We start from the raw sequence: 24,722 nt of genomic DNA on the forward strand, positions 1-24,722 counted from the left end.
CATTAATTTTTAAACCTCAAAATATTTGGCACGCATTAGGGAATAACCGGAGCACTGATGTGGACCCGCTAGATTCCTTAGAAACCGAAATTATAGTTACTCGGCAGGGGCACCGTGGTCGACCCTTCAACCGGCCCGAGGTCCCCATGCACTTAACCAAGAGAAGAGGTCTGAATGAGTGAACGAAAATTATGTGTGTTCTGAAGAGGTAAGGTTTCCTCCGCATTCGACTGTTCCGCGGACTTATCTCCTTTGAGCACATATTCCTGGCGAACTTCTCTCCGGCGAGCTGTCCCGCGTATGTCGTTTTCTAAGTTTTTCTTTTTTCTTTCGTAAGGCGCTTGTCCCACCCAGATGTTCAGAACAGTGTTCTTTCTTTTCCTTAACCTGTCCAACAGACACGATTGCGGCGACAGGGAGAAAAAACTTGGTCAGCGTGTTTGCGGAATGACAGGTGACGTGCCGACGGGGCCAGTGAAGACGACGTCGCCCCCTCCATCGCGACGTCGTGGAGACCTGGCGAGTCGTCGAGGTCTCGACGTCGATACAGGCTCCGACAACGGTGGACTCACGCCAGGGTCCACGGCCACCATGACGTCCTCGCGGAGAGGTAAGAGCTTTCCTTAGTGGAGGCCCTGTGTGGGTGCTGCCTTCGCCGCGTCGATCGATAACTTCCCATACGTGCGCACTCAAAGAGAAAAAAATGCAGCGACCTGTATTTTTAAAGACCTGTAAAGCATCAAATGCATGCAGTATTTAAGAAGCCAATGTCTATTTTTGTTCAGAAGACATCAAACAGTTGTTTCAGAATATAACAACCTATATTTTTTTATAAATTTTCCCCATTACTTTTGTCGGGGAAACCGAACTAGCATTACGCGGCGATAGTAATGAATAACTTTGTGTTCTACTAAACCCCACGCGGCAAACAAGACGTCGAAGAAAGCATGGCCTGCGCCCGCGTTCGTCACCGGATCCGCCGCTTGGCGGTGAACGTTCGGTCGGCCCAGTGACATGCGTTTCCCCCTCGATTAAACTTCGCCCCTACTTGACAGTGAGAACGTCTTCTCCACGGTGTGTGCGTGCTCAATGGTTGGACGATTCTCAGGGAGCTGTCTTCTGTCGTGACAGTGGCCGTAAAAGCGTAAAACTCGATGTGATCATCGTTGGCGCTCCCCGCATGCTGAGATACCTAAACGGAAGTTATCACGATTAAAATAAGAACACCGACTTCACATAACAAGAAAAACAACTTCATTAAACGTTTCGCCTCCCATGCGGGAGGCATCATCAGTACATACACAGGAATGAGAGTGCTTCGGTCAACGCAGTCCTATTTATCGGGAAGGTCCATATAAGCTTCCGGGAGGGGGCCACGGCTCTTGTTGCACGCCGTCTTATCTCCGCGGATGAACCATGACTCAAGTAGTTTGCGTGGGCCCCACCTATCCTCCTTCGCCAAGGTCGTCGCGGCTGTGAAGTCAAAGGTGTGTCCTGTGGTCCACGCGTGGTCGATCAGCTCCGTCTTGAGACGGGTGGCGTTCGTGGAATACTTGACATCACGTTGGTGTTCTTTCATCCTGGTTATCTTCTTGCGTCCGGTCTCCCCAATGTACGAAGAGCCGCAGTCCTGGCAGGGGATCTAGCAAGCATTGTGTCTAAGCCGAAGGACCCCACCCCTGCGGATACGGAGAAAGGCATTATGTACAAGATCCCCTGCCAGGACTGCGGCTCTTCGTACATTGGGGAGACCGGACGCAAGAAGATAACCAGGATGAAACAACACCAACGTGATGTCAAGTATTCCACGAACGCCACCCGTCTCAAGACGGAGCTGGTCGACCACGCGTGGACCACAGGACACACCTTTGACTTCACAGCCGCGACGACCTTGGCGAAGGAGGATAGGTGGGGCCCACGCAAACTACTTGAGTCATGGTTCATCCGCGGAGATAAGACGGCGTGCAACAAGAACCGTGGCCCCCTCCCGGAAGCTTATATGGACCTTCCCGATAAATAGGACTGCGTTGACAGAAGCTCTCTTATTCCTGTGTATGTACTGATGATGCCTCCCGCATGGCAGGCGAAACGTTTAATGAAGTTGTTTTTCTTGGTATGTGAAGTCTGTGTTCTTATTTTAATCATGACATCTCCCGGCTTTTGGACTATTTTTCCAGGAAGTTATCACGGTCGACAGATGGTCAACAAGTGCTCCCGTCTAGAATGTAAAGATCAGTTGTTGTTGTTGTTGTTGTTTTTTTTGTTTTTTTTTTTTTGGGGGGGGGGCAGCAAATGTAAATTAAACGTTGCTTTATATTAGATGTAAGGAATGCAAGTATACTATGTGCATATTAAACTTAATCGCGGTTTTAGTGTATGCGCGTAACGACTTTGCCAACTCTGCTCCATCGCTTTTGTATGAAAGCTTTTGCACGTCACCTTTGCAGCTGGCCTGTTTCTTCGAATGCAATTCGCGGTAGACGGCGTTGTTTTATTAGGGGTTGTCTTTATTGTGTATGAAGAGTGTAGAAACGTATTGGTCGAAGTGGCTATCGCTACTGCGCCTGGAGTTCGCTCGATTCTGAGTCTAGCATAAGTATATTCCTAGCGACTTGAAATTATGCTGTTCGACGCCAAATATAGTGCTATGAAATCAGGGACTGGTTCCTTATTATTTTTGTACCAGTGTACGAGGATTGCATATGAGTGCAATGTTTGGCCGTGCGTAATGCACATAATATTCGTAGTACCAAACAAAATATATGCGAATGATTCGGGGCTTCTGTATAGTTATTCGTTTTCGCAGAGCGGCAATGTTGATACCCAATTTCGGTCCACCTTTTTGCAACATGAGCATAAACAAAGTAAAGAAGATTTGAATGATGTTCACGAAACTGATATGGTCTTAGCCCGCATGTCTGGTTCGTTGTTTCGAACGTTTCGAGCGCAAAGAGCGCGTGTGCACAATCATGAGAGATATCGTCACTCACGACGCCGAAGCTTAGTGTTCCCTTCGTAGTAGTCGCAACGCAGGTGAAGATTGTCACCATCTTGCTTTTCCAGTGGTATCCCTGCACTGCTCGTTGGAGCACAACCCTACCGAAAAATCCGGTATAACTTTTCGCTATCCGGATTATGGAACCGGAAATCTATCTGGATTCTATCCGGATTCTATCCGGATTCTATCCGGATTCTATCTGGAATTTATGTTTTCAGAAATTATTCCTTTGTCTGCAATCTGGATTTCGGGTTTCCAGAAAGAAATTTCCGGTTTCATAATCCGGATAGTGAAAAGTTATACCGCATTTTTCGGTAGGGATTAATACTCCAGTATTCGGCGAAATCAAAGTGTAGGATACAACACGTGGCTTCACATTTGCTTTTTCAAGCCATATTGCTCTCCGTTATGCGCGCCGAATATAATAGTGGGGTATGTATTTCTTCGTCCATTTTTTGAGCTCGCTAAGAAAAGTAGTGGCCTCCAAATGTTTTTTCACCAACTCGCCACAAGATTTCCACAATGCCAACTCCAGTTCATCTTCAGCGCTCATCCCTAGCATCTTGAGGGATCCTTCCGTTTCGAACAGGCCTCACATCCAATTGCAAGAAGCAGTTTTGGGAAGGATTTTCACAAAGAAAATGTTTCTGGACGTCTTCAAAGCTCATGGTCTTCCCCGCCGCATTTGACAGAGACGTCAGACAGAGTATGAAGTTGGCGCGGTATACACACACACACTCGTTTCTTAACCCACTTGAGCCGAAGAGCATAAAATATTCTTAGGCCCATTTTTGATTCGGAATTGGCCGCCTTGAATTCTTTGTAGGTTCCCTAATAGATCTCGTCATAAATTTCTTCCTGACGAAGACTTCCTGAACAACAATTAAAAAAACCTTAAGAAATTGACCTTTGTCTTGAGCAGTCTTTCGCATCTAATGTGTAGTAAGTCAACGCAACAGCGACATCGTTTTCGTTGAGAGCATGTCCTTGGTATGGGTCAGGCGTCGCCCAGACCCCCATTTCTTTCTTCAGTTCTCTAGATTTGTCCAAAGCATGCTTCGTGACTTCGAGAACTTTTTTCGGGATATCTTTCTTTTTGAGGTTAGGCGGAAAGAGAGTTAAGAAGCGGTAGCGTTTTAGCTGCGACGCGCTTTTGAGGTAGGCTGCTCGTAAATTGCTGACCCAGTCGGAGCACGAGGAGCATGGATCTTCTTTGTCTGTGCCCGTTGGTTCTCTGTACGCGTCACTTAGTTTCCGACCAATTTTCTTTTGGAAGTTCGCGGTTATCTCGGATTGTTTTCGCTTAACACAGCCGGTACGACTTCGTGGCGTTACGCTAAAGGGAGTAGTGGTGTTACACTTACTTCGGCAGCATCAATTGCTTCAGACACTCCTTGGACCGAGGCTTCCACGTCAACGAATGATCTGTCCGCTGGTTTCAGGGATGGTGACGATGAGCTTCATTACAACATTTCCTGTCCTTGCTTATGCTCTTTAATCTGACCCAAGAGCATTGTGTAGCAGTTATTGCACAAAGCATCTTCAGGGCTTACGCGCTGGACGTCCCCAGCCGGTAGAACTTGCTTAGGAAAACTTAGGCCAAGCTCCGAGGCGTGACGAAAATGGCGTCTATAAAACAATTTTTTCTTGTTTCTCCTTGAATAGTCGGCGCACGCTTTCCGCTCTGAACTGAATACTGTATTAGCCATGGTAGTAACGAACACTTCTGGCTTTCTGGAAGCAGGAGCAGTTTGAAGTTCATCAAGCTCGGACAGCACGCAGGTAGATTGAGTAGGTGCTTCCCGCCGTGGCTTAGGAATTCAAGAAAAGAACCAGAAGGAGACCGAAAAGACTGTTATCAGTTCGACGACACGCGAAGATTCGGCTTCCTTTGGGTCCCCAATCTTCCCGTCGATCCAGGCACAAACATTAGCTCCCCACCTCGCGCGTAATCTGAGTGCCACGCAGCAGCTCTTTTTCGTTTTACTTTTTGTTACCGTAAACCTGACTTCAACCTTTAACCAAGTTCAAGTACAGACCGTTCGGCATGCGTTTTTCTCGTTTGCGGGAAACAAAACATAAGCCCGCACTTCCTTTCTTTTCCCCCTAATACAGGTCAGCGAGGCGACCTCCATTAGTGCCCGCGAATGAGTGGCACCGGTGTGTTAGAAAGACGAGGAGGCGAGCTGGGAGAGAGGGAGGGGGGCTTGCGACGTAAACTCGAGCCTCGAAATGCCTGTTCTCCCGACAATCAGGGTTTCCTTGTCGGTCGCACCCAAAGGCATAATCCTGACTGTGGTGGCATCTGTAAAACCTCAAAGCTGAAAGCAAAACGCCTCAGAGGAATTCTCTAACGATGTGCATTCCCCCGTATTAAAAGTAAGTAAGCGCTGGCGCCCGCACCTCTGGGTACGGACTTCTAGGTAACTTTTTTTAAGTGCACTACTCCAAATTTCATTAATGTTTATGGTTGGATATTGAGGGAACTGCTAACGATAAATAGAAAACCTTAAATAGGCCAAAACTCCACTCAGCAGAGCGCCTGTGCGAAGTCCCGTTCAAAACGCTCATAGCACGAGATTCGAGTCTTAATAGCGGCCATATGAACAATATATTACAATTTATGTAGGTAGTTCTTGGTAGACTACTTTATTGCCTAACTGCGAATAAGAATAAAATAATAGAAGGTGTTTTTTTTTTTTTTTAAATCGACTCCAAACTTCCTTTTCCTTTTCAAAATATTCGTTTTTTGGGCACATGTTGCGCATTATATATTTAGCGCAAAATATTCCAATTATATTCAAACAAAAGACCCTAATTGGAGATTTATTGTTATGTACAGATCATAAAAATATGTTGATTAGGTCACACAGCACAGCTTGCTGAACTTTGTCAAATATCGTTGCAGAGAGGCGGTTTGACAATTAAAAAAATCAAAAACATTAAGGATCTTATGACCTGGACGCTTAATTAGCATAAAAAAGAATATCTCGGGATGTGTTCCCAAAAAGGTATATTGATGTAGCGTAAGAAGTAGGGGAAAGGAATGAAGTCAAATATGGCACCCCCGATAAGCTGGAAAAACGTCAGTTTCCACCTTGGCCGCTTCAACGGTCCATAACTTGAGAACAAAAAATCCGACGAACTCGCTGTTTGCGTCTTCTTTTATTATAGGAATTGCCCAAGAGCACGTATTTTTTACAATAATTAAAATTCGATTCAACATCCGTGCCTGAGTTGAGATGAAATCACACACACACACACACACACACACACACGCACGCACGCACGCACGCACGCACGCACGCACGCACGCACGCACGCACACACACACACATATATATATATATATATATGTATCATTGACAGTTTTTCATGTTGTAGAGTGGTTTGTTTGATCCTCAAGATATGTATCGGTGCCATTAACGGCCATAATACCGACGGACTCGTAAAATGTTATCGATTGCCTTGCAGTAGAGTTGTTATCCCTACAAACCCAACCAATGCCAGTACTGCCTTTTCTGATAGGTGTGTAAAAATTTCTTAGTAGAATGGCACGAAGATTTCTGGTAAAACAGCACCGAAGCGCCACGTGGAGCGTTCGCTCGTTTTGAACTCTCCTGAACGTATACCAATTACGAGCGTCCTAAGCCTATTTGTAAGTCGGTTTCGAATCGTTTGTGCCAGTAAAAAAAATAATAGGACTGATTCCGGGCGTTGGGATTTTTTCGCGTGAATCAAAAGGGTGACCCTGATCCCACCGAAACACCTTTACGACAAAATTACCTGGATCCAGATTGCCTGTGCGACCAGTCGCCCCGTGACAAGTTTTCCGGTGACGAGTGGGAATGAGACGAGTGGCCCGGTTTTCGCTCAGACATAACTTGGAAAACACAAAAATGACGGTAGTACCTTTATCTCCAAAGTCCTATAGTACAAAAGGCAACATTCAAGGAGCGATCATTCAGTTTCCTGATAGAAGGCATTAAACAGTCGGTTTGGGGACTGAAGACTATAAACCTTTTTTAGAAAACCCGAGAACAGTGTGTCTCGGCATGGTAACCATGGCAATACTTAGGCGGTTCAGCAGCTGCGTGCCACGGTGAAGGAAAGCAGGTCGGAACGTCGCTGTGCGCCAATCGAGCTTTAGGCACTCAGTGTCAGTGAAGATACGAACACACTGCTGTTTCGCGGTCTGCGCTCAGTATGGATACACTGACAAATACGAATGGAATGTAGTACGTATATATTCATATCGGACATTCCGCTGCCGCGGCCGTTTGGCTAACCTCACGAATTTGCGTGCATTTGCTTAAAAAGGTTAATATACTGGTTCTGCATTATACTGCTTTGTGTTTTCTTTACTATGGCTGTTAGACAGACACGTTTGACGCAGAAAAACAATCGTCGGTTTCACCCAGTGCATCCGCTGCCATTCGGCCAGCCTCACAATTTTGCAGGCAGTTGCTTAATATACTACATTGTTATTTCATTGTACCTTTACTTCGTGTTACTCGATAGATAGATATCGTTGGCGTGGCTAAACGAGCAGTCGAATTCGCGCACCAGTCCTACGGACGTTTTCTGCTCTTTAACAAACTGCGCGTGTCAAACGAAAAATAAAAATAAACTTTTTCCCACAGACGCGTTTTTCGAAATTTTGTTACTTTTACTGAAACATCCACTAACACCATGTTGCTTTATGCTTCCATGTAGCATTGGGACAGAACCGCATTAAGTTCCCCTTGAGGGCATCTTTTTTATGCAATTTTAGTTGGCTAGACACTTTGTGGACTCCAATTATGACTTGCAGACACATCAATATGAGAGCTCTGTTTTCAGGTTTCATACCTTTCAAGCTAGCTAGCAAGGTTATTTTCCCAGCCGGCGATGGAAAAGAAAACTGCGTTACTCGCATTTGCATTGTCGTTTTTTCACGAAGAGCCAGCGGGCCCAAGAAAAAACATTCCTTCACCATGGAGAGCGCGCACACTGTTGCTTGCCGGTGGCGCACGGAGATGTCACGTTTTCGAAAGGGGTATGTTTTAATTAAGTATATAGTTCACGTGACGTCCAATTTTCCCGCTAAGTTTAGCGAGGAAACTGACAGTGCATAAATCACGTGACATCAGTTTTTACGTGAAATTTAGCGGGGAAACTGCTTGGTACCTAGGTGACGTGGTAACATCACATGATGTCAACTTCCCCCGCTAAATTTAGTTGGAAATGCAGAGGCGGACGGACGAACAGCATTTAAAATGGGGGGTTCCGTTAAAAAGCATTTCACGCTTTAACACATACATTAAGTAAGATAGTCGCTATCCGTCATGCCCGGTGTAAAGCAGCTGAAATCGCACCAGCATTGCAATGACGAAGTTCAGACATTTCGCTTGCAAATTAAGCAAAGTCATCATGGCTGACCATTCCTTGCAAAATATTGCAGGAGCTTCTAGGGCCAGTGACGAGTACTCCCAATCCATTGCCACATCTCGGAGGTCAACGTCCAAGCGTTTCTTGTCGCATGACTTCAAAATCGAAGAGCTCAGAAACGAAATCAAAGACTTGGAACGAAGGCTTAAGGTAAGCACCAAACTTGCGGACAGCATATATAGTCATGCCCCCACTTGGCAATGCACTCCAGGAAAGCATAAAATATATAATCTGTTCCTTAATGACCTTGCTATGTTTCCTTAAGAAAAGTCTAAAAAGCACTATGTACGAACATCCAATGAGTGATTTTGTTTCGTAAGTGTTCATATTTCGCCTTCGGAAGTTCAATAACTATAAAATATATGCTTAACTTACATAAACATCAGCGAGGGTTAGATATTCGTAACTAGTATGCTGAAGCATGCGAAACGCCGAAAAGCTTACAATACTTACAAACTGATTAGAGCTCCGTTGGTACGTTTTTCGGGGGAAGCGGTAAAAACGCAGCAAGTGTGGAGACGTACCGATAGCACTACTGAGAGAGGGAGCAATTCTCACACAACAATTCATTTCGTGTGAACTTACATGGGGGAGGGGCTACCATATTCAAGTATATGCCCTGATATATCTTTTCTCGAAACTGTTCTTTAAAATCAGGGACCAACCTATAATCAAGAATGTTAACAAACCAGAGTGTGCAAAGTTGTCACAATTATATTGTAATGTACTTAGAGTTCTACACAATGACTTTTGACTGAGAAAATAAAGCAACCAGTACATGTAAGCATGTTTACCGTGCGATTTTTGTGCGCGATTTTTCATCATGTTCAACCAGTACATGTAAGCATGTTGACTATTAATCTATCACAAAAAAGTGATGAGTCCTGTAACAATCAAGTTGAATCAACGTGTTAAAAATTTGCGAAGTGATCCCGACTAAGGGATAAAAACAAGAGCTAATATAGTTTTTTCAAAGCCAAACAAGGAATGATTTGAGTCATGCTTGCAATCTGAACAGTAAATGAATCAGAAATAAAGAACTCCTCACTGGTTAAAATATTAGGCATGTAACAAATTCACTCCCCTGTAAGGGTGGAGGCCTCCACCCTTACAGATCCCTATATTATATTTTAAAGCAACGTCTTGTAAAGAAGATTAGATGCTAGCCTTCAGAAGTTTTTCTCTTACTAACAAAAGGCTCTTGCAACTTTTGCATGGACAGGAATCCGAGTATGAGAATAAGGCACTCCAAAGGATCCAGACGCGACAGGAGCGAGAACTCCTCAAGACAGAGTCTTCCAGGTTCGATGGGTCAAATGTGATCAAGTCTCACGTAGAAGAGGTTCGCGCATTGCGCAGTCTTCTCAATGAGAGCAGGGACAAGCAAAGGCAAGTCTTACAATTTTACATACCATTCCGTCAACTTGACGCATTTAGCCAAATAGACTAAGTTCGCTAATGTCTATCCATTAGCAGGAATCAGAGCAATTTAGTTATTCCGAGTGCCCTACACATGAGCGTGCTGGTCTGGAAACATTCACTATGTGGAAATGACAACTCTGCTTGCAGAGCCAGCGGACCTACACACGGTGAAAGCTATGAGGAGCTCCTCCTAAAAACTGGCAAACCGAAAAGATGCCCTACGATTATTTTTCACAATGATTATAGATAAATACCAACAATACTCTATTGTAGGTTTGAAAAAGCTGCATCAAGGAATGTGTGTGGGGACTACCATTCAACCAGGCCTGCTCCGTGTTATACAAAGCCACGTGTAGATACCTTACTTTTGATCGTGACCCAACGCATGAGCATCACATGTCACTCAGCTTGTGGCATGACTGTTCATAGGGTGTTATGTAGCTTGTCATGCCCTATGAGCAGAATTAATAAGATGGCAGTCCCAAGAGTGGGAAGGTTATTGTCAGAAAAACCATAGAAACTGTTTACCTGTGACATCCTTCTGCTCTGTTTTTGGATTGGCCACAATGATTGTCTCATGATTTGGGTTCGCTTTACTGCCATATTTACCGGCATAATAGCGATAGTGCTTGTGAACAATGCATGCAGACCTACTTTTTCACAGAGTAGGAGAATATCCGATCATTGCAAACTGTACTGTCGCAGACAATATGAAAAAGCCCAGACGAGCACGTGGCTCCGATGACCTCCAGTGCTATCTAACGGAAGAGAGCTGAGTTATCAGGCTATTGTTTGAACGAGCGGCATTTCAGCGGCTGTTCGACTTCTTCCATTACTCCCCACTTGGTCGGCAAACGACTGCTGAATCAACACCGATGGTGGTAGGACTCGGGAGGTGCGTGTGTGTGTGTGTGCGTGGGGGGGGGGGGGGGGTAAAATATCGTCACTTATTCAGCAAACTTATTATCAAACGCCCGAAAACTGTTCACTCAACCACTGATCTCTACTATGGGCTTTAGCTGATCTCCGAGCCTGGCGCAACTGAAGCCACCGGAAGCTCGATACTTGTGCCGGAAGTCGGGGGTGCGCTGGGCTTCCTAGTGCATTCAGTCGAAATTTTGTCTATGCTTTTTTGTGTCTTTGAATGGGTTTTGATACTCTCGTTCTGAATTAAATCCCGAGAATAAGGCATTTGAACGTGGGACATACGCACCCAACTAGAATCTCAAAATTTTCACATCGAATGGCTTCCTAAGAGACTTCTCGGGTCCGCATGCACTGTTACTCTGCAACAGGCAGGCTCTCTTGGGATGACAAGAAAAAAGCCAACGCCCTGAACACTGTTTGAACCAGCACTCGGGAGAGTTGAAAAACCTATCAAGCGCTTACTTCCGGGACAAGCCGCTTACTTCCGGTGGCTTAAAAATTGTCTGCTCAATGCACCATCCAGCCCCTTATAGTGGAGATCAGTGCACTCAACCTGCCGACCGGGTGGATTTAGCCATGCCTGACTTTGCCTTTTTTGCCAGAACGCCTCTATATTCGGCAAAATCAGCATTAACTCAGCGACAGCTGGTCAAGCGGGGAGTGGCAATAAAAACTGTACAGCCGCTGAAGCCTCGATGATGGTACAGCTTTCTTCTAATAAATAGCGCAGCAGGACTTGTAAACCACGCACACGCATGGGCTGTTTCGCGTCGCCTGCGAATGTACTACCATAGTTTATTCTATACTCAAAAAGCCTGGCATGCAGTTCGACGACGGAGCAAGTGCCCGGTCGCAGATTTGGAGCCATTTATTGAGGAACCTGGACGTCAGCGCACAGCTTTTGCAGCGGCGAGGACACGAAACAGACTTGTTCGCTCGGTAGAAGTGTGTTTCGGCGTCGGCGCCAGTCTTGTGGCTCTCCTTTCATGTCTGCCGCTCCACCTTTTCCATTTTTGCAGCCGCTTCTCGTGGCGATCTGCCAGGCTTTGTCAGTATATAGGAGGCTATGGTACTACAAAGAGTCTCATAAATGACAAGGCAGAGGCTCTTTCATAAATAATTCAACCTGCGCTGTACACTGAGCATGACATGCAACATACATAGCGTTCAACATAGATTTAATTTTGAGAAACAAATGTTTCTCCACCTGGCTCACTTGGCTTGTTGTTGTGATTGCATTGATTGTCAATCCGTGTGTTACGCTGGTAAGCATGAAAAGTAAATATAGCATTTTGAAGCATGCACGTTTTTTCTAAACTTGCTGGCGACATATACTATGCATGCTCGCCTGCCTGGGATGTTTCTGTTAGCTGATCTAATGATCTCTAGATGTGTGTAAGAGGGAAAGCAATTTGCATGTAGTGCTTCTGGCTTTTGCTTTGCCAGGAAACACAAACTTAACATCATGTGTGGCCTTTTTTCTATTAAAAACGCGATCAAAATATCATAGTTTGCCCCTTTTCCTGACCAATCTGATGTCTTTGCAAACATCAGATTGGTCAGATCTCAGTAAAGGGGTGTGTTGCAATGTTTGATTGCATTTTTAACAAGAAAATGATATCTAGTGCCTTTTTATGTAAGCCTTATTACGCAAAAGCACTTGCATACAAAAAGTTAAATGACTTGTTTCTTTGGCCATAATATAGTTGAATTTAATGGTTTCTCGAGCGTCCTGATAAATGGATCAGCCCGCAAAAGGCTTCATTTTACTGTGCTAAATGCCTCGCTACTTTATTTCAACATATTTGCCAAAGCTTGCTTGGAATCTTGATAGACGGGCTGTCAAAAGATGCTTGCCCAACATGCAATACTCTGGCCATTGCAGGGAGTATGAAAAACGACTTCACTATCGTAACTGCGAACTTCTGAAGTTGAAACAACAGCTGGCAAATGTTCAGCAGGCTGTGCAAGAACGAGGCATCCTGGTCGAAAAGGAAGTAGAGTCAGATGAAAAACTTAGGCAAGTTGAACAAAAACTCCAGGAAAAAGACACAGAAGTTCAGGTAAACATCAGAATCCATAATTTCTTTGTATTGGTGAAAGTGTCCTAGCCTTAGGAAGCTACTAGTGTTTACACTCCTAAAACAATTAATAAAAATATAAATAAAAACAGTCAAGATGAGAGAACACTGATTAATATGAGCAGTAGTAATATGGTAAAAGAAAGAAATAATTAGTCAAGAAAATATCGATGTTATTGACCCAATTACTGGTACTACAGGGTGCTTCCCGGAACGTCGGCCAAATCGTTCCGGCGAACATCAACTGCTTTTGTGTGTGTGTGTCTGATATGTAGTGCATCTTTCACACACCAAAAAGTTGATGTATTGGTCTCCGCGAAAGAGTCTATTCTTTAGAAAATTAAATAAACTTTTCAATTACTACATACAAAGGTTATAACATTTTTAGTTATTCAATTGATGAGCATCGCCTAAAATTACTAACTCACTTTACAAAGATGCTATAAGCTACGTGCGGCATTATACGGCATACCAACCAAATGGGGAGACGTTTCTAAACTCCGTTCACTCCTAAGCATGGCAGCGGGGCAGCGACTACGCGCTTGCCGGACCAATCAACCGCTTACTTCACATCACGTGACCCAGGTCTCTCTGCACGTGGGTCTGGGCGGGAGCTGGACAACGAGCTTGAGTAAACTAAGAGCGGTAAACCAGCAGCCAAAAATGGCACCCCCCCGGTTGCCGCCATTTTGCCTGTTTGCCGCATTAGTGATCACGTGACGTTAAGATGGCTGCGCCTAGAGGTGGGCCAGATCAGATTGGTCAGATCACGGTCAGCAGATGGGCCACTCTGGGGCTGCGTTCAAATCTTACTCGAATGGCTCAAATGGATCCGAGTTACTCCGGCGGTTCAAGTCACGTGACAGGACAGATACAGAAATGCTGGACGCGGGTAGGTTTTCGAACGTAACGGGTGCAAGACCTTTACCCAAGAGTGAGATAGAGTACATTTTGGAACAGGGCCGCCTGGATGGGGACCGAAACCGAACTGGCCGAACCAAGCAAGCAGGTGCGAGCTGACCGAGCCCGGCTGGCGCGGACGGCGGTGCGAAATAGCATTGAACCGCGATGATCGTGCTGTGGGAGAATGGTAAATTTCCATGTGTGCCATGTTTGGCAAGGCAAGCGATGAACGAATAGGACTGGATATGCACGTATCGCACAAGATCTGACCTGATTCGGGCACCGACGCGTGGACCCGATCCGAGAAGGAATGCGTGAGAGCTCTCTCACGTATTCTATCTCTGCGTATCTTTCCTTGAGAGCCATGAACATTTCACTGGTCGAGTGCAGCGAGAATGCAAAACTTTCATGCGAGATATCCACGCGATGTTTGACATGTACGATCGATTCCCTCGGATCGGTTCCCATACCTGGTCAGATCTTGTGCGATGCGTGCATGCCCGGTCCTATTTGTTCGTCGTCTGCCTAGCCAACCATGGCACACATGGAGATTTACCATTCTCCCGCAGCACGATCATCGCGGTTAAATGTGACTCAACCGCCGTCCCCGCGCCAGCCGCGCTCGGCCAGCTCGCACCTGCTCGCTCGCTTCGGTCCCCATCCAGGCGGCCGTGTTCCAAAATTCACTCTGTCTCACTTTCGGGTAAAGGTCTTGCACCCGTTGCGTTCGAAAACCTACCCGCATCCAGGATTTCTGTATCTGTCTTGTCACGTGACTTGATCCGCCGGACTAACTCGGATCCATTCGAGAAGATTGGAACACAACCCCAGATGTCCCGTCTGCTGACCGTGATTACCGTGATCTGGCCAATCTGATCCGGCCCACCTCTGGGTGCAGCCATCTTAACGTCACGTGATCACTAATGTGGCAAACAGGCAAGATGGCGGCAACCGGGAGGGTGCCATTTCCGCTGCAGGCCGTGGGTTCCGGTCTACCGCTTTAAGGTAATACTCAAGCTTGTTGGAGCGAGATCACATTTCCAAGGATAGCCGCAAGACTGGACCAACGAGCAAGGGTTCCAGTTTCCTATCGGAGTGCAACTTTACACCAACGGTCCTGATCTTTATGACTAAATCGCGCAATTAACGTGTGCCACCCTGCGTTCCTCGCACGAAGGTGGTGAAACTCAGATTCAAAGATTATTCTTGTAATATCATTCAAACGGCAACACATCTAATTTTGCCATTTCTTCTCTCCTATAAGGGAGGTGGTGCAGTGGTTGCATTCGGATACGAAACTGAAATATAAAAATGCGTCTAAACTGAGCATTTTTTTTGGGGGGGACACCGCAAAATATGCACGTGCGGGCTGATTTCACGGTTTAGATTGACGTCCAGAAAGTTTGTACTTAAAACAATACCTTTAAAATTGCTCATTAGAAAGTTAATTATTCAAAAGTAATTAATGAGCGGTAATCATACTTAACATTGTTTTAAGTTTCCCAAATAGGCTCTTTAGTACTTCAGAAGAGATTAATACAAAATAAAACCTTTTTTTTCTGTGCAACACATACTTTTCGCAAAAAAAGATTTACATTTTTTCTATGCGACACATATACTTTTTGCGGGAACAATTTAGCCGGCATTCCGCAAAACGCCCTGTAGATTCGCCTCTTGTATCCACAACAGGAGCTCAGACGTAAGTTGGACACCGTCCAGAGTGCTTACAAGAAGGAGCTGGCCCAAGAAAAGAATCACAGCAAAGACATTCAGAAGCAGCTGCATGCACTTTCAGCTGAACATGAAATGCTCCAGAAGAAAGTGAGTGTGAGTAAAGGATGGTTATTTTATGTGTTCCCGAATTACCACTTTTCGATAGCTACGTAGCAATCTGGTGAAGGCCTAGCTTAAGATAGAAGATTTAAATTTAGCTCCACCCAATTCAAGCGAACAGAAATCTTAGTGACAGTACTCTAAGGGACCTGGCGAAATTGTTCTATAAGTTCCACCTGTATATGTTCTATTCAATGAGATCCCAGTGTATTAAAGAATGGAATGCTCTTCAACGCTACGCCAATCTGAAAATTTCGTCCGTCCCTTCGTCCATGCATTTCCTGCTAAATTTAACCGGCAAACTGAATTGGTGTTTAGGTCACGTGCTGTCATTTGATGTCACGTGACCTGACGTCACGTGGCCTAGACACCATTAATTTTCCCCGCCAGAGTCCGCGGGGAAAATGTCATGTGACCTATGCACCAATTCAATCTCCCTGCTAAATTTAGTGCGGAAATTAACGTCACGTGACTTATACACCAATTCCCTTAACCCGCTAAGTTTAGCGGAACATTTATTATCGCAAGACAATATCGGGACCTAAACACCAATTTTGTTTTCACCTAAATTTAGCAGAAAAATTGACGTTTTCCCTGATAAATTTGGCGGGAAAATCACTGTCATACGACCTAAATGCCTTCAGTTTCTCCGCTAAATATAGCGGGGAAATTTACGTTACGTGACCTGAGAACACGTGAGATTTACATCAATTCAATTTTCCCACTAAATCTAGCAGAAAAATCGACGTCATGTGACCCATACACCAATTTAGTTTCAACGCTGAATTTAGCGGGTAACTTAACGTCACATGACCCATGCACCCAATTTACCCGCTCAATGTAGCGGGGAAATAAATAAAAATGAAAGTCCTTGTTCACTCCTTTAAACGACGATTTAATATCTTCTAAACAATTTCAAACTATCACACCTTAAAGGGGCTGTGCAACAATTCTCGGACTTCAGGTCGATAGGTGTGGGAGTTAATCCCTACCACCCGTTGAATATGGAACATAAAACAGTTTTTCGATACGTGCCCTAGTTTGTTTTGTTTTTTAACAAAATAAAAACACATTGAAATGTGGGCCCCACGCGGCCACTCTCAACTCTCACATCGTCTTTCCGGTAATGTGGTTGTCACGTGGTTGTGACGTTTAATGAGGAGGTAGGTTTCCGGATTCGCAGGCGCTTTGGCTCGGACCTCAGCGAGCGTTGCCATGGTTGCCAGCGTTGAAAGAAGGACGAACAAGATGGCATCTTGGAAGAACGGACTGAGCGAGATCGAGCGTGAGATGTTCGTCTTTAGCGGGTCCGCTGGACTCGTTCCCTACGCGGGCACCCCGACGGAACGGGGGCGCGGCGCCGATGAGCGCGACGACTCTCCGCCCGATCCTGGCCCTGATCCAGACGCATGGCGACTTACCACCACCATGCAAGCATGTGTCAGCATGTTTAGACGCGCGATGACAAAACGTAAAAAAAAACTACAAGGAAAAAAAAGTATGCAGCTCGCGGCCTCAGCGTCTCATTAAACATTCCTTTCAAATGTATTATTTTATTCATTTCTTTTATAGGTTCCGTGAGCCCGTATGTTTCACTTTACGTGATAGCGAAGCAGAAGTTAATCGCAAAAGCACGTTCTCCTGAACGACGCTTGCACTGCACGAGCGCGCGTGCTAGGCAGGGACGCTGAAAGCTCGCAGCTCGCTCTTGTAGCCTCAGCTACGCTGGCATTTAGAAAGAAACGGAGTATAAAAAAAACTGTAGTTGGGAAGCGTAATAACGCACGTTCGAAACACGAGCCGAATATTCTATTTTGCTCGCCTGGAGCGCTGCTCACGACTTGAGAGCTACGGGACTATGGGCAAGTGAGCAACGCCACAGAGCAGAAATGGTTTTGTTGACCTCTGATAGATGGCGCCACTATGAATAATAATATTTCGATACGTTTGTTTATGTCAATACGACCAGATTTCTAAAAATAGGCCTTATGTTTATCAGATAACTGCACAACTTGCCAATGTTTTACACATTCCCCATTTAACGTCACGCTCACGTCACGTCCACGTCACGCCGGCCGCGCCCTATGGTTCCGACGGCCACCGCTGTGCGGCTGCAGGCCGGGAAAAAAACAGTTTTAAAATATCAAATCACTCAGTGAAATCGCAACCTTTCCGAGGAAAATTGGGTGTTTTCTGTCACTTAGGGTAAGGCACATAGGATAAAAATTACAGGCTGCGATTTCTTTCAACGTTAATATTTTTGCACAGCCCCTTTAAAAACTGCATTTCACGCATCACAAGAGTGTGGAGATAAAGGGCGCTGCCAATTTTATGCTTTCACTGAACATAAATACCTGAATTAAATATGAAACAACTATTCGCTAAATAACATTCGCAACTGCACAGATTTCTTCTTACGACGTGTAAGTTACAATACTATTTCAAATAATGGAAATACCCTTCTCTAGAGCAAGCAACACAGTCCTCAGACATTCTTCTTCAAGAATGCAAACTCCGAGAGCCAGAATTTTGACAAGGGCATAGGCTCCTTCCTGACGGTGAGTCACATACTAATTGTTACCTATATACACGAAAATGTGCTGCAAGTACGTTGTAACTTCACAACAGTAAACTGAAATAAAAGAGAACTATGAATGTGGGAAGAACACTTAGTATGTTAACATTACAGGTACTGACACATAAAGAAAAGAAAATGAAGTTTTGCACGTTATTCATGAACTGTGCGAGGTAGTCCTTACAAGATTTGGTTGTCGAAGCAAGAAACCGTGCTTTTAGATTATCAAACGTGTACACCTTGATAAATTAACATAAAGCTAATCTCCAATGCACCTAGTATGTCTTTAATAAAACACATGAAGGCCGGAATTAATCTAATTCCGCGGAAAGCTGGCCTTTTTTTTTTTTTTTGCTACGGGCGTTGAGGTGAATACGATTATAGGGTGCTTGTCAAAACCTTATATTAAATATATAGTCATTTTAAACAGCAAGTATTTTTAGATGTCAAACTGCCACAAAGAAAAAGCTAATATAATACTAAATTAACATTACATACTATGATGTGACAAAGATATTTTTTGTGTGTCCTTACTCTTTGTGAGGAGAGGAAATATAGTTCATGCAATGACAACAGGTGGGTAAATATAGATGCTCCATTCAAGCTCAAACTTCCAAAATCACTGTTCCCACATGCTTACAAGTATAGATGTGCAAATTCCAAAATTTTGAATGCAGATAAAATATATCCAAAATTCACTGCAAGTTGAATACACATACTGTAATTTCTAACACATAATGTGTTTAAGGGCCGGGATCCCCAAGAAAAGTTTGACGGAATGCCTCGAAAACCGTTACAAAATATGTAACACGTACACAGAGAACAATCTCTACAAAAGAACCAATAATTGAGAAGACATTATAGTATCTAATTCAGAAGAACAAAATTCCAAGTGCAACCCTATGGGAATCGACCACGACTCCATGATTATGAGCCCGGTGCTCTACCGCTGTGCCAAAGGAGTGACTTGTGTAGAGGAAACAATACATGTGGAGCTCGCGGGCTTCGCGGTTGTTGCTTCCCAGCACTGCACAGGGGCTTGGTGACAAGCGCACTGAACGTGGCTAACCTGCCGCGATTATGCAAAAGCATATGCTATGCAGCGACATCCTGACAACCAACGTTCATCATTCGTGCTTTCTTTTCTTTCTTTTTTTCTCTTTTGTCAAAGTTGAAGTTTGGAGAAACTATTCGATTTTCAATTCGAAAATATTCGGCCAAAACCACGATTCGCTTCGAATAAAAACCCACTATTCGAACATGCCTGCTGTATAACCAAAGAGAATGAAAATCAAATCGTGACTGCAAAGCCCGCCAGAAGCCCTAGAGAATTCCACGGAAACAAATTTTGTCTATACCAACTTCGTCCGTAAGATCAATGTGTTTGTTTAGTGGTTTGTCCGTGTGACCCAAACCTCGCTTGCTTTTATTCAAAAGCGAAAAACGTGCAGGCCTGTAAAAATTACGATTGGCTTTAGGATTGAAAGCAGTGGAGCAGTCTTTAAGATGTAATCAGAATACCTTCAAATGCATTGCTCATGCCTTTAGTTGATTTTACTGAACGTAATTAGTATATGGAAGATTAAATTCAAGGCAAGTATGAATCATGTATAAAATGTGAGTTAGAAAAATTATTTTCCTTTAAAGTGAGACCCTTATCAAAGAAGGTTTAAAAGAATCACTTTTATGTAACAGCAACATTAGTTAAAAGAAAAGAAGTGCTACTCTAAACTACACTGAAAACAGGGCTGCACAAAGCAGAATAACTAATATATAAACATATAATGCTTTATGAACATGTCTTATGTCCAATAAGTAGAATTCCGCATTTTCGGATAAACAGTCCGAAAAACACCGGCGGGTAAAATGTTTGTCAATTCGGATTTGTCCCATAACTCCAAATTTCTATGTTCCAATGCAAAAAAATGAAGAAAAAAAAAGAGAGACGGTAATAATATACAATTCAGTGTGGCCAATGCACAAAGTTAATATTCCTGAGCAAATTCCACCCCAATTTCCTTTCAAAATCTGAGATCATTGATAAAAGGGGTCTTACCGTTCATCTCGCCAAAGTTCATTACGGACAACAGGACATTGTACTTTAGAGTCAGGATAAAAAACACTGTTCCGGTTTAGAGCTTGGACCATAACTATGTGCTTTTTCGAGAAAGGATTGGTTGTGATTTTGTAACAGGGACAGCTATGAAACAGAGATTTCATAAAACAGGAAAAGGGGAGGGGGGGTTGTTGAAGCTTCCATATTCAGTTACCACTCCACCCCGCACAGCTACAGGGAAGGATGATGGAATAGGATGGCACCAAAAATGAGCGTCTCAGCGTCTACTTTCAGAAATTGTGATTTTAAGGTATCAACGTTTATTGCAAGTTTTTTCATGGCACACATTAGTATTGGTAATGGCAAGGGCACCAACACCAAATACAGCTGAAGAAATAGTATTTATTGCAAGTGCATTCTTTTGAATCTAGCACACGTTTACAGCCAACATATTATTTATTATTATTTGTAGAATAATAGGAAACTGCAAAATTAAACTCTGAATTTTGGAGATTTGTGAATCGAACGAAAATAAATTACGATAAATTTCAAATTTTTGGCAGAAAGAAACTCAGAAAAACACCCTCCGAATCTGATGACCATTAAACTCAGAAAACATGCAACCCTCCCAATAAGGCACAGATCGCTTGCTGGCAGCCTCTGTGAACTACTTTGTGTATTTGCAAAATGTGCTCTTAGAAAGAAACTTGCAATTCAGAACTGTGCTAAAAGATATTTTTGCAAGTTCGTTCTATTTCTTTCTTCACAGACTGTGAAGGTCAGATACAACAAAATCGCAGAAAATATCTCAATTTTTTGTCAGTATATTTAAGCCCATAGGCTAGTGCTACGGCAGCTAGCAAAGCTGAAAAAGGGCCTTCAAAAAATTGTGGGTCAATGGCGATATCAGCTGGACTTTTTTTTTCAATTTCACCCAGAGAATACAATGTATTAAAAAAGTCAGTATTGAGAACCCCATTTAAATGGCATTCAAAATGTACAATAGAGTATTAGCATGCTCATACAAAAAAAAAACTATACCTAGGATCTTTAACAAAATGCCACCCTTGCTTCTATGTCATAGCACCAAGAATCATAGAGTAATTATTATTTTTGTGTCATTGAACATTGATCTCAAATTCATGGCAGTGGCTTTGCTTACATTGTCATTACTGCCTTTAAATGGCTAATTTAAAAAAAAAAGCTTGCATTGAATTATTGTTTTAACTTACTGCATACTAATTTCTGTTTTCATAGGGCACACCATACAACTTTATTTAAAATAGAAAATTTTCACTAAAATAAAGATAGCTCTCACTTGGCCTCAAGATGTTCCTTGCTCTCATTATTACATCCTGGCTATCTGATCTGTCCATTCCGTGTTTTTTTTTTTTTTTTTTTCACTGTAGTATTGTTGAACAAACAACATCTGGAGGCCGAGTGAATGTTTACTTTATTTTGGTGCAAACTGCCGATTTTAAACGAAGTTTACACGTCCACAAAGAGGTGGTATGACTCGTCATATCACCTCTCTGTGGTCGTCAGACATGGTAGGGCACTCTTCCCTTACAAATAAGAGTTCCTGTATTTATTCATCAGCTAAAGTGAACTTCCACATTGAGGTCATGTTTTTTTCCCCTTGCTTGCAGACACCAATTCCTTTTTTCACATGGAATACAACCTTCCCTTGGTGAAAATTCGAAAGAAACAAAATAAGCTGAATGGGGCAAAGGAATAGTGGTAGTGCTAAAGACTCTTGATAAAATTCACTCGTGTTTCTTCAAATATACCGATAACCATTGTTGTGCAAACACAGAAAACACATGCCTCGAGCCAGTGTTTAGCCGCCGTTCACTTCCAAAGGCTGCTCATTCCAGTTCAAAGCACGCCAAAGCACGGTCCTCGTGCTTTGGCGCTTTTGACACTACTTGCAAAACAAATACGAACAGACCAAGGGGCTTTAGGTGGCACTGCAATCTGCCAGAGAGCGCACAAAACAGGCTACAGAACCAAAGCACAAGCCAGACTCGTAGTCAAACTTTCTGGTCTGCAAAAGAAGGCACGAGTGACACTCACGATTAATAGCCAAGGTGTTATGGGATGCGTAGCAGCTGACGTAGCCGTACGTAATCCTGGAAATATCTGAACCATTGCAGAACCTCGATCGAGAGAAAAAAGAGCGGCTGCTTGCCAAACTCCGTGAGATAGACCTGAGCGGCACCATCTTCGAAGGCAACATCAGGCGACCGCAAGCAGCCCGCCGTTTCTCAATGGACTCCCAGCGGTCCAACTTCACGGTCAAGTCACCCGATCTGGAGCCAAAGCAAACCCTCTACCAGAGAAGAATGTTTGGCAGCGAAGGCCACTCCACACAACTTCCAACGTCGTTTGCAGATAACTGGAGAGCGACACGACGGATGTCGGACATCCATCCTCGGATCGCGGGATCTGTCCTTGACAGCATTTTCGAGAAAGACTCTCTTTCCACGGAGCAAGGGCACGGCGCTGAAAATGCTTCGAGAAATGGCTGCCAGAAACTTCAGAAGACACTCACTGCAACCTTCGGGACGAGGGCAGATGTTTTTGAGACTGAAACGTACGTCTTCACAAAGGAGGAGGAGCCTTCCAGGGACTTGGAGCCCGCGCGTCTTCTACCGTGGGAGCGGTGAACTGTTGAAATGCTAGTCATACGCTAGAAGTAGTGTCACAATAACAGTGGTAGATCCTCCACCAAGATTAAATCAAAAGCATGATCACATTGATGGTAATCATACAGATGATTCTTTCTACCTCAACATCAATGATATCTTGACAGCATTTCAGCTTAGCGTCTAAAAGGTTTTCTTTGAGGTGTAGAAATCCCAGTAAACAAAGTGTTAAGAGAACAAGCAGATGCGTGCCTGTGTTGCGCTGGGATGGTAGTGTGCTGTCCTCTACCCCAGCACAAAAAGTTGGATGATGAAAATAGAATACCCAGCGCTTTACCCCACTACAACACTTACCCCGGCGAATAGGGTGTCTTTTTATTATGATTCGGATAAAATAAAACTGATTCCCGATTCGTTTCAATTCAATCCCTGCTTATTCACCCGGTCGACGCAAAACATGCAAGACCCCCTTTCGATCGAAGTCTTAAATCTAGTAATTGCTGACACTTCAGCGTCCCAAAAAATGAGGTATACACCTACGGATTACTATCCTTTGTATGTTCAATTTCGAGGACCCAAATGCGCATATTGCGTGATGAGCTTCTCAGCGAGCGATTTTTAATTTTTAAATAATTGTTGGTAAAACTTGGATAGAACAAATTAATGAACCGATTGAATTTGCCGGGCCATGTCTGACAGTTTAAAAAGTTATGAACATTTCTACGTTTCTCTCGAGCAGAAGTGGCGATGTAACAAACTTCTTTGCCACATATTCGATGCGGGAGGAGCTAAGCGTCAGTTGCTGACGACCATTTCCTTGTCAGCGACTGTTGTGTCACACTTGGAATAGAATCGTCGGTATCGGCAAGCTCAATGTACGTAAAACCAGTGTGCTGCGCCTTGGAACACAACTTTGCGCGCGTGCACAGCTAAGAAGACAGCACGTCATTTATTCTGGTGAATGCAAAACATTTTTCTACAGCAGCATCCACATATACGAAAAAACAAGAATCGGGGAGGCTGTGAATCACCCTAAGCCTAAGGCATGCTGCGCAAGCTGTAATGTTGAGCTTGGGGCTTGTTTTTGAACATTTCGAAGTTATTTTTTTTTAATAAAAAGCAACTTCACTTACAAAAACATCATACACGTTTCTTTTATAAATGAACCGTTTTTAACCGGCATAGATGCAAACTAGCATGCCACTCCGTGCTTTGACATAGAGCGTCGTCTGCTCTCATCCTACCAGCTCCGTCACAGGAGGGAGCCCGCGAGGTGGCGCCACCAAAACATGTCGTTGCCAATAGGCACCCTGAACAAACTGTGGCGCCCTCATTTTGGGTAGTACAAGCTCAGCTGACTGAGGCTCATACTACGTGTGGTACCTTCGCTAAACTTTTATCTTTTTGTGTAGCGCTGAAGAACGGAAGAAACACCTTTCGACGTGCAAAGTCGGTCAGATTCAACGCCGCAAGACAGTCGAAAGTACCAGATTCATGTCACCACCGCAAGGGTACGCGTCTCTTATCTCTGCGTGGTGACTTCAAAGCAACTGGCGTCTTGACGCTTTTTTTCTTTGGAACGCGTGAAATGGCGTCTCTTGGCTCACACTCTTAGGTCTTCTTAGCTTTGAGCTTTGCTTCGATGGTGCTCGAATTTTTGTTGTTTCTTAGTAATTTCCTCGTCATCTCGCGTTCTGCACCTGAGCAGGCACGCTTCTACATGTGTGGCAGTTTGAGACGCTCAAGTTCGTACTACCCAAAACAAGCCCTAGCGAGTTCCACAACCGTGTATAGAGAGGGTCTGGCCAATGGGAGGAGTTGGGGGGAGCCGGGGTGGAGCGGCGACAGC

At 44.1% G+C, this 24,722-nt stretch overlaps 1 protein-coding gene and 1 long non-coding RNA gene across 2 annotated transcripts; both read left to right on the forward strand.

Moving 5' to 3' along the window:
- The first annotated feature begins 510 nt into the window (after positions 1-510).
- LOC121836829 lies at positions 511-9,701 on the forward strand. The gene is made up of 3 exons (XR_006078019.1): positions 511-610; positions 8,442-8,578; positions 9,651-9,701. It is a non-coding gene; the product is annotated as an uncharacterized LOC121836829 (long non-coding RNA).
- Positions 9,702-12,639: 2,938 nt separating this feature from the next.
- Positions 12,640-22,978, forward strand: LOC120844474 (mitotic spindle assembly checkpoint protein MAD1). Its single transcript, XM_040216267.3, has 4 exons — positions 12,640-12,840; positions 15,451-15,588; positions 18,063-18,152; positions 22,382-22,978. The coding sequence occupies exons 1-4, from the start codon at positions 12,640-12,642 to the stop codon at positions 22,892-22,894; spliced, it is 942 nt and encodes a 313-aa protein (XP_040072201.3). The 3' UTR covers positions 22,895-22,978.
- Positions 22,979-24,722: the final 1,744 nt, after the last annotated feature.

This window comes from Ixodes scapularis, unplaced genomic scaffold (assembly GCF_016920785.2).
Source record: "Ixodes scapularis isolate PalLabHiFi unplaced genomic scaffold, ASM1692078v2 PGA_scaffold2__306_contigs__length_199485367, whole genome shotgun sequence".
Classification (NCBI taxonomy): domain Eukaryota; kingdom Metazoa; phylum Arthropoda; class Arachnida; order Ixodida; family Ixodidae; genus Ixodes; species Ixodes scapularis.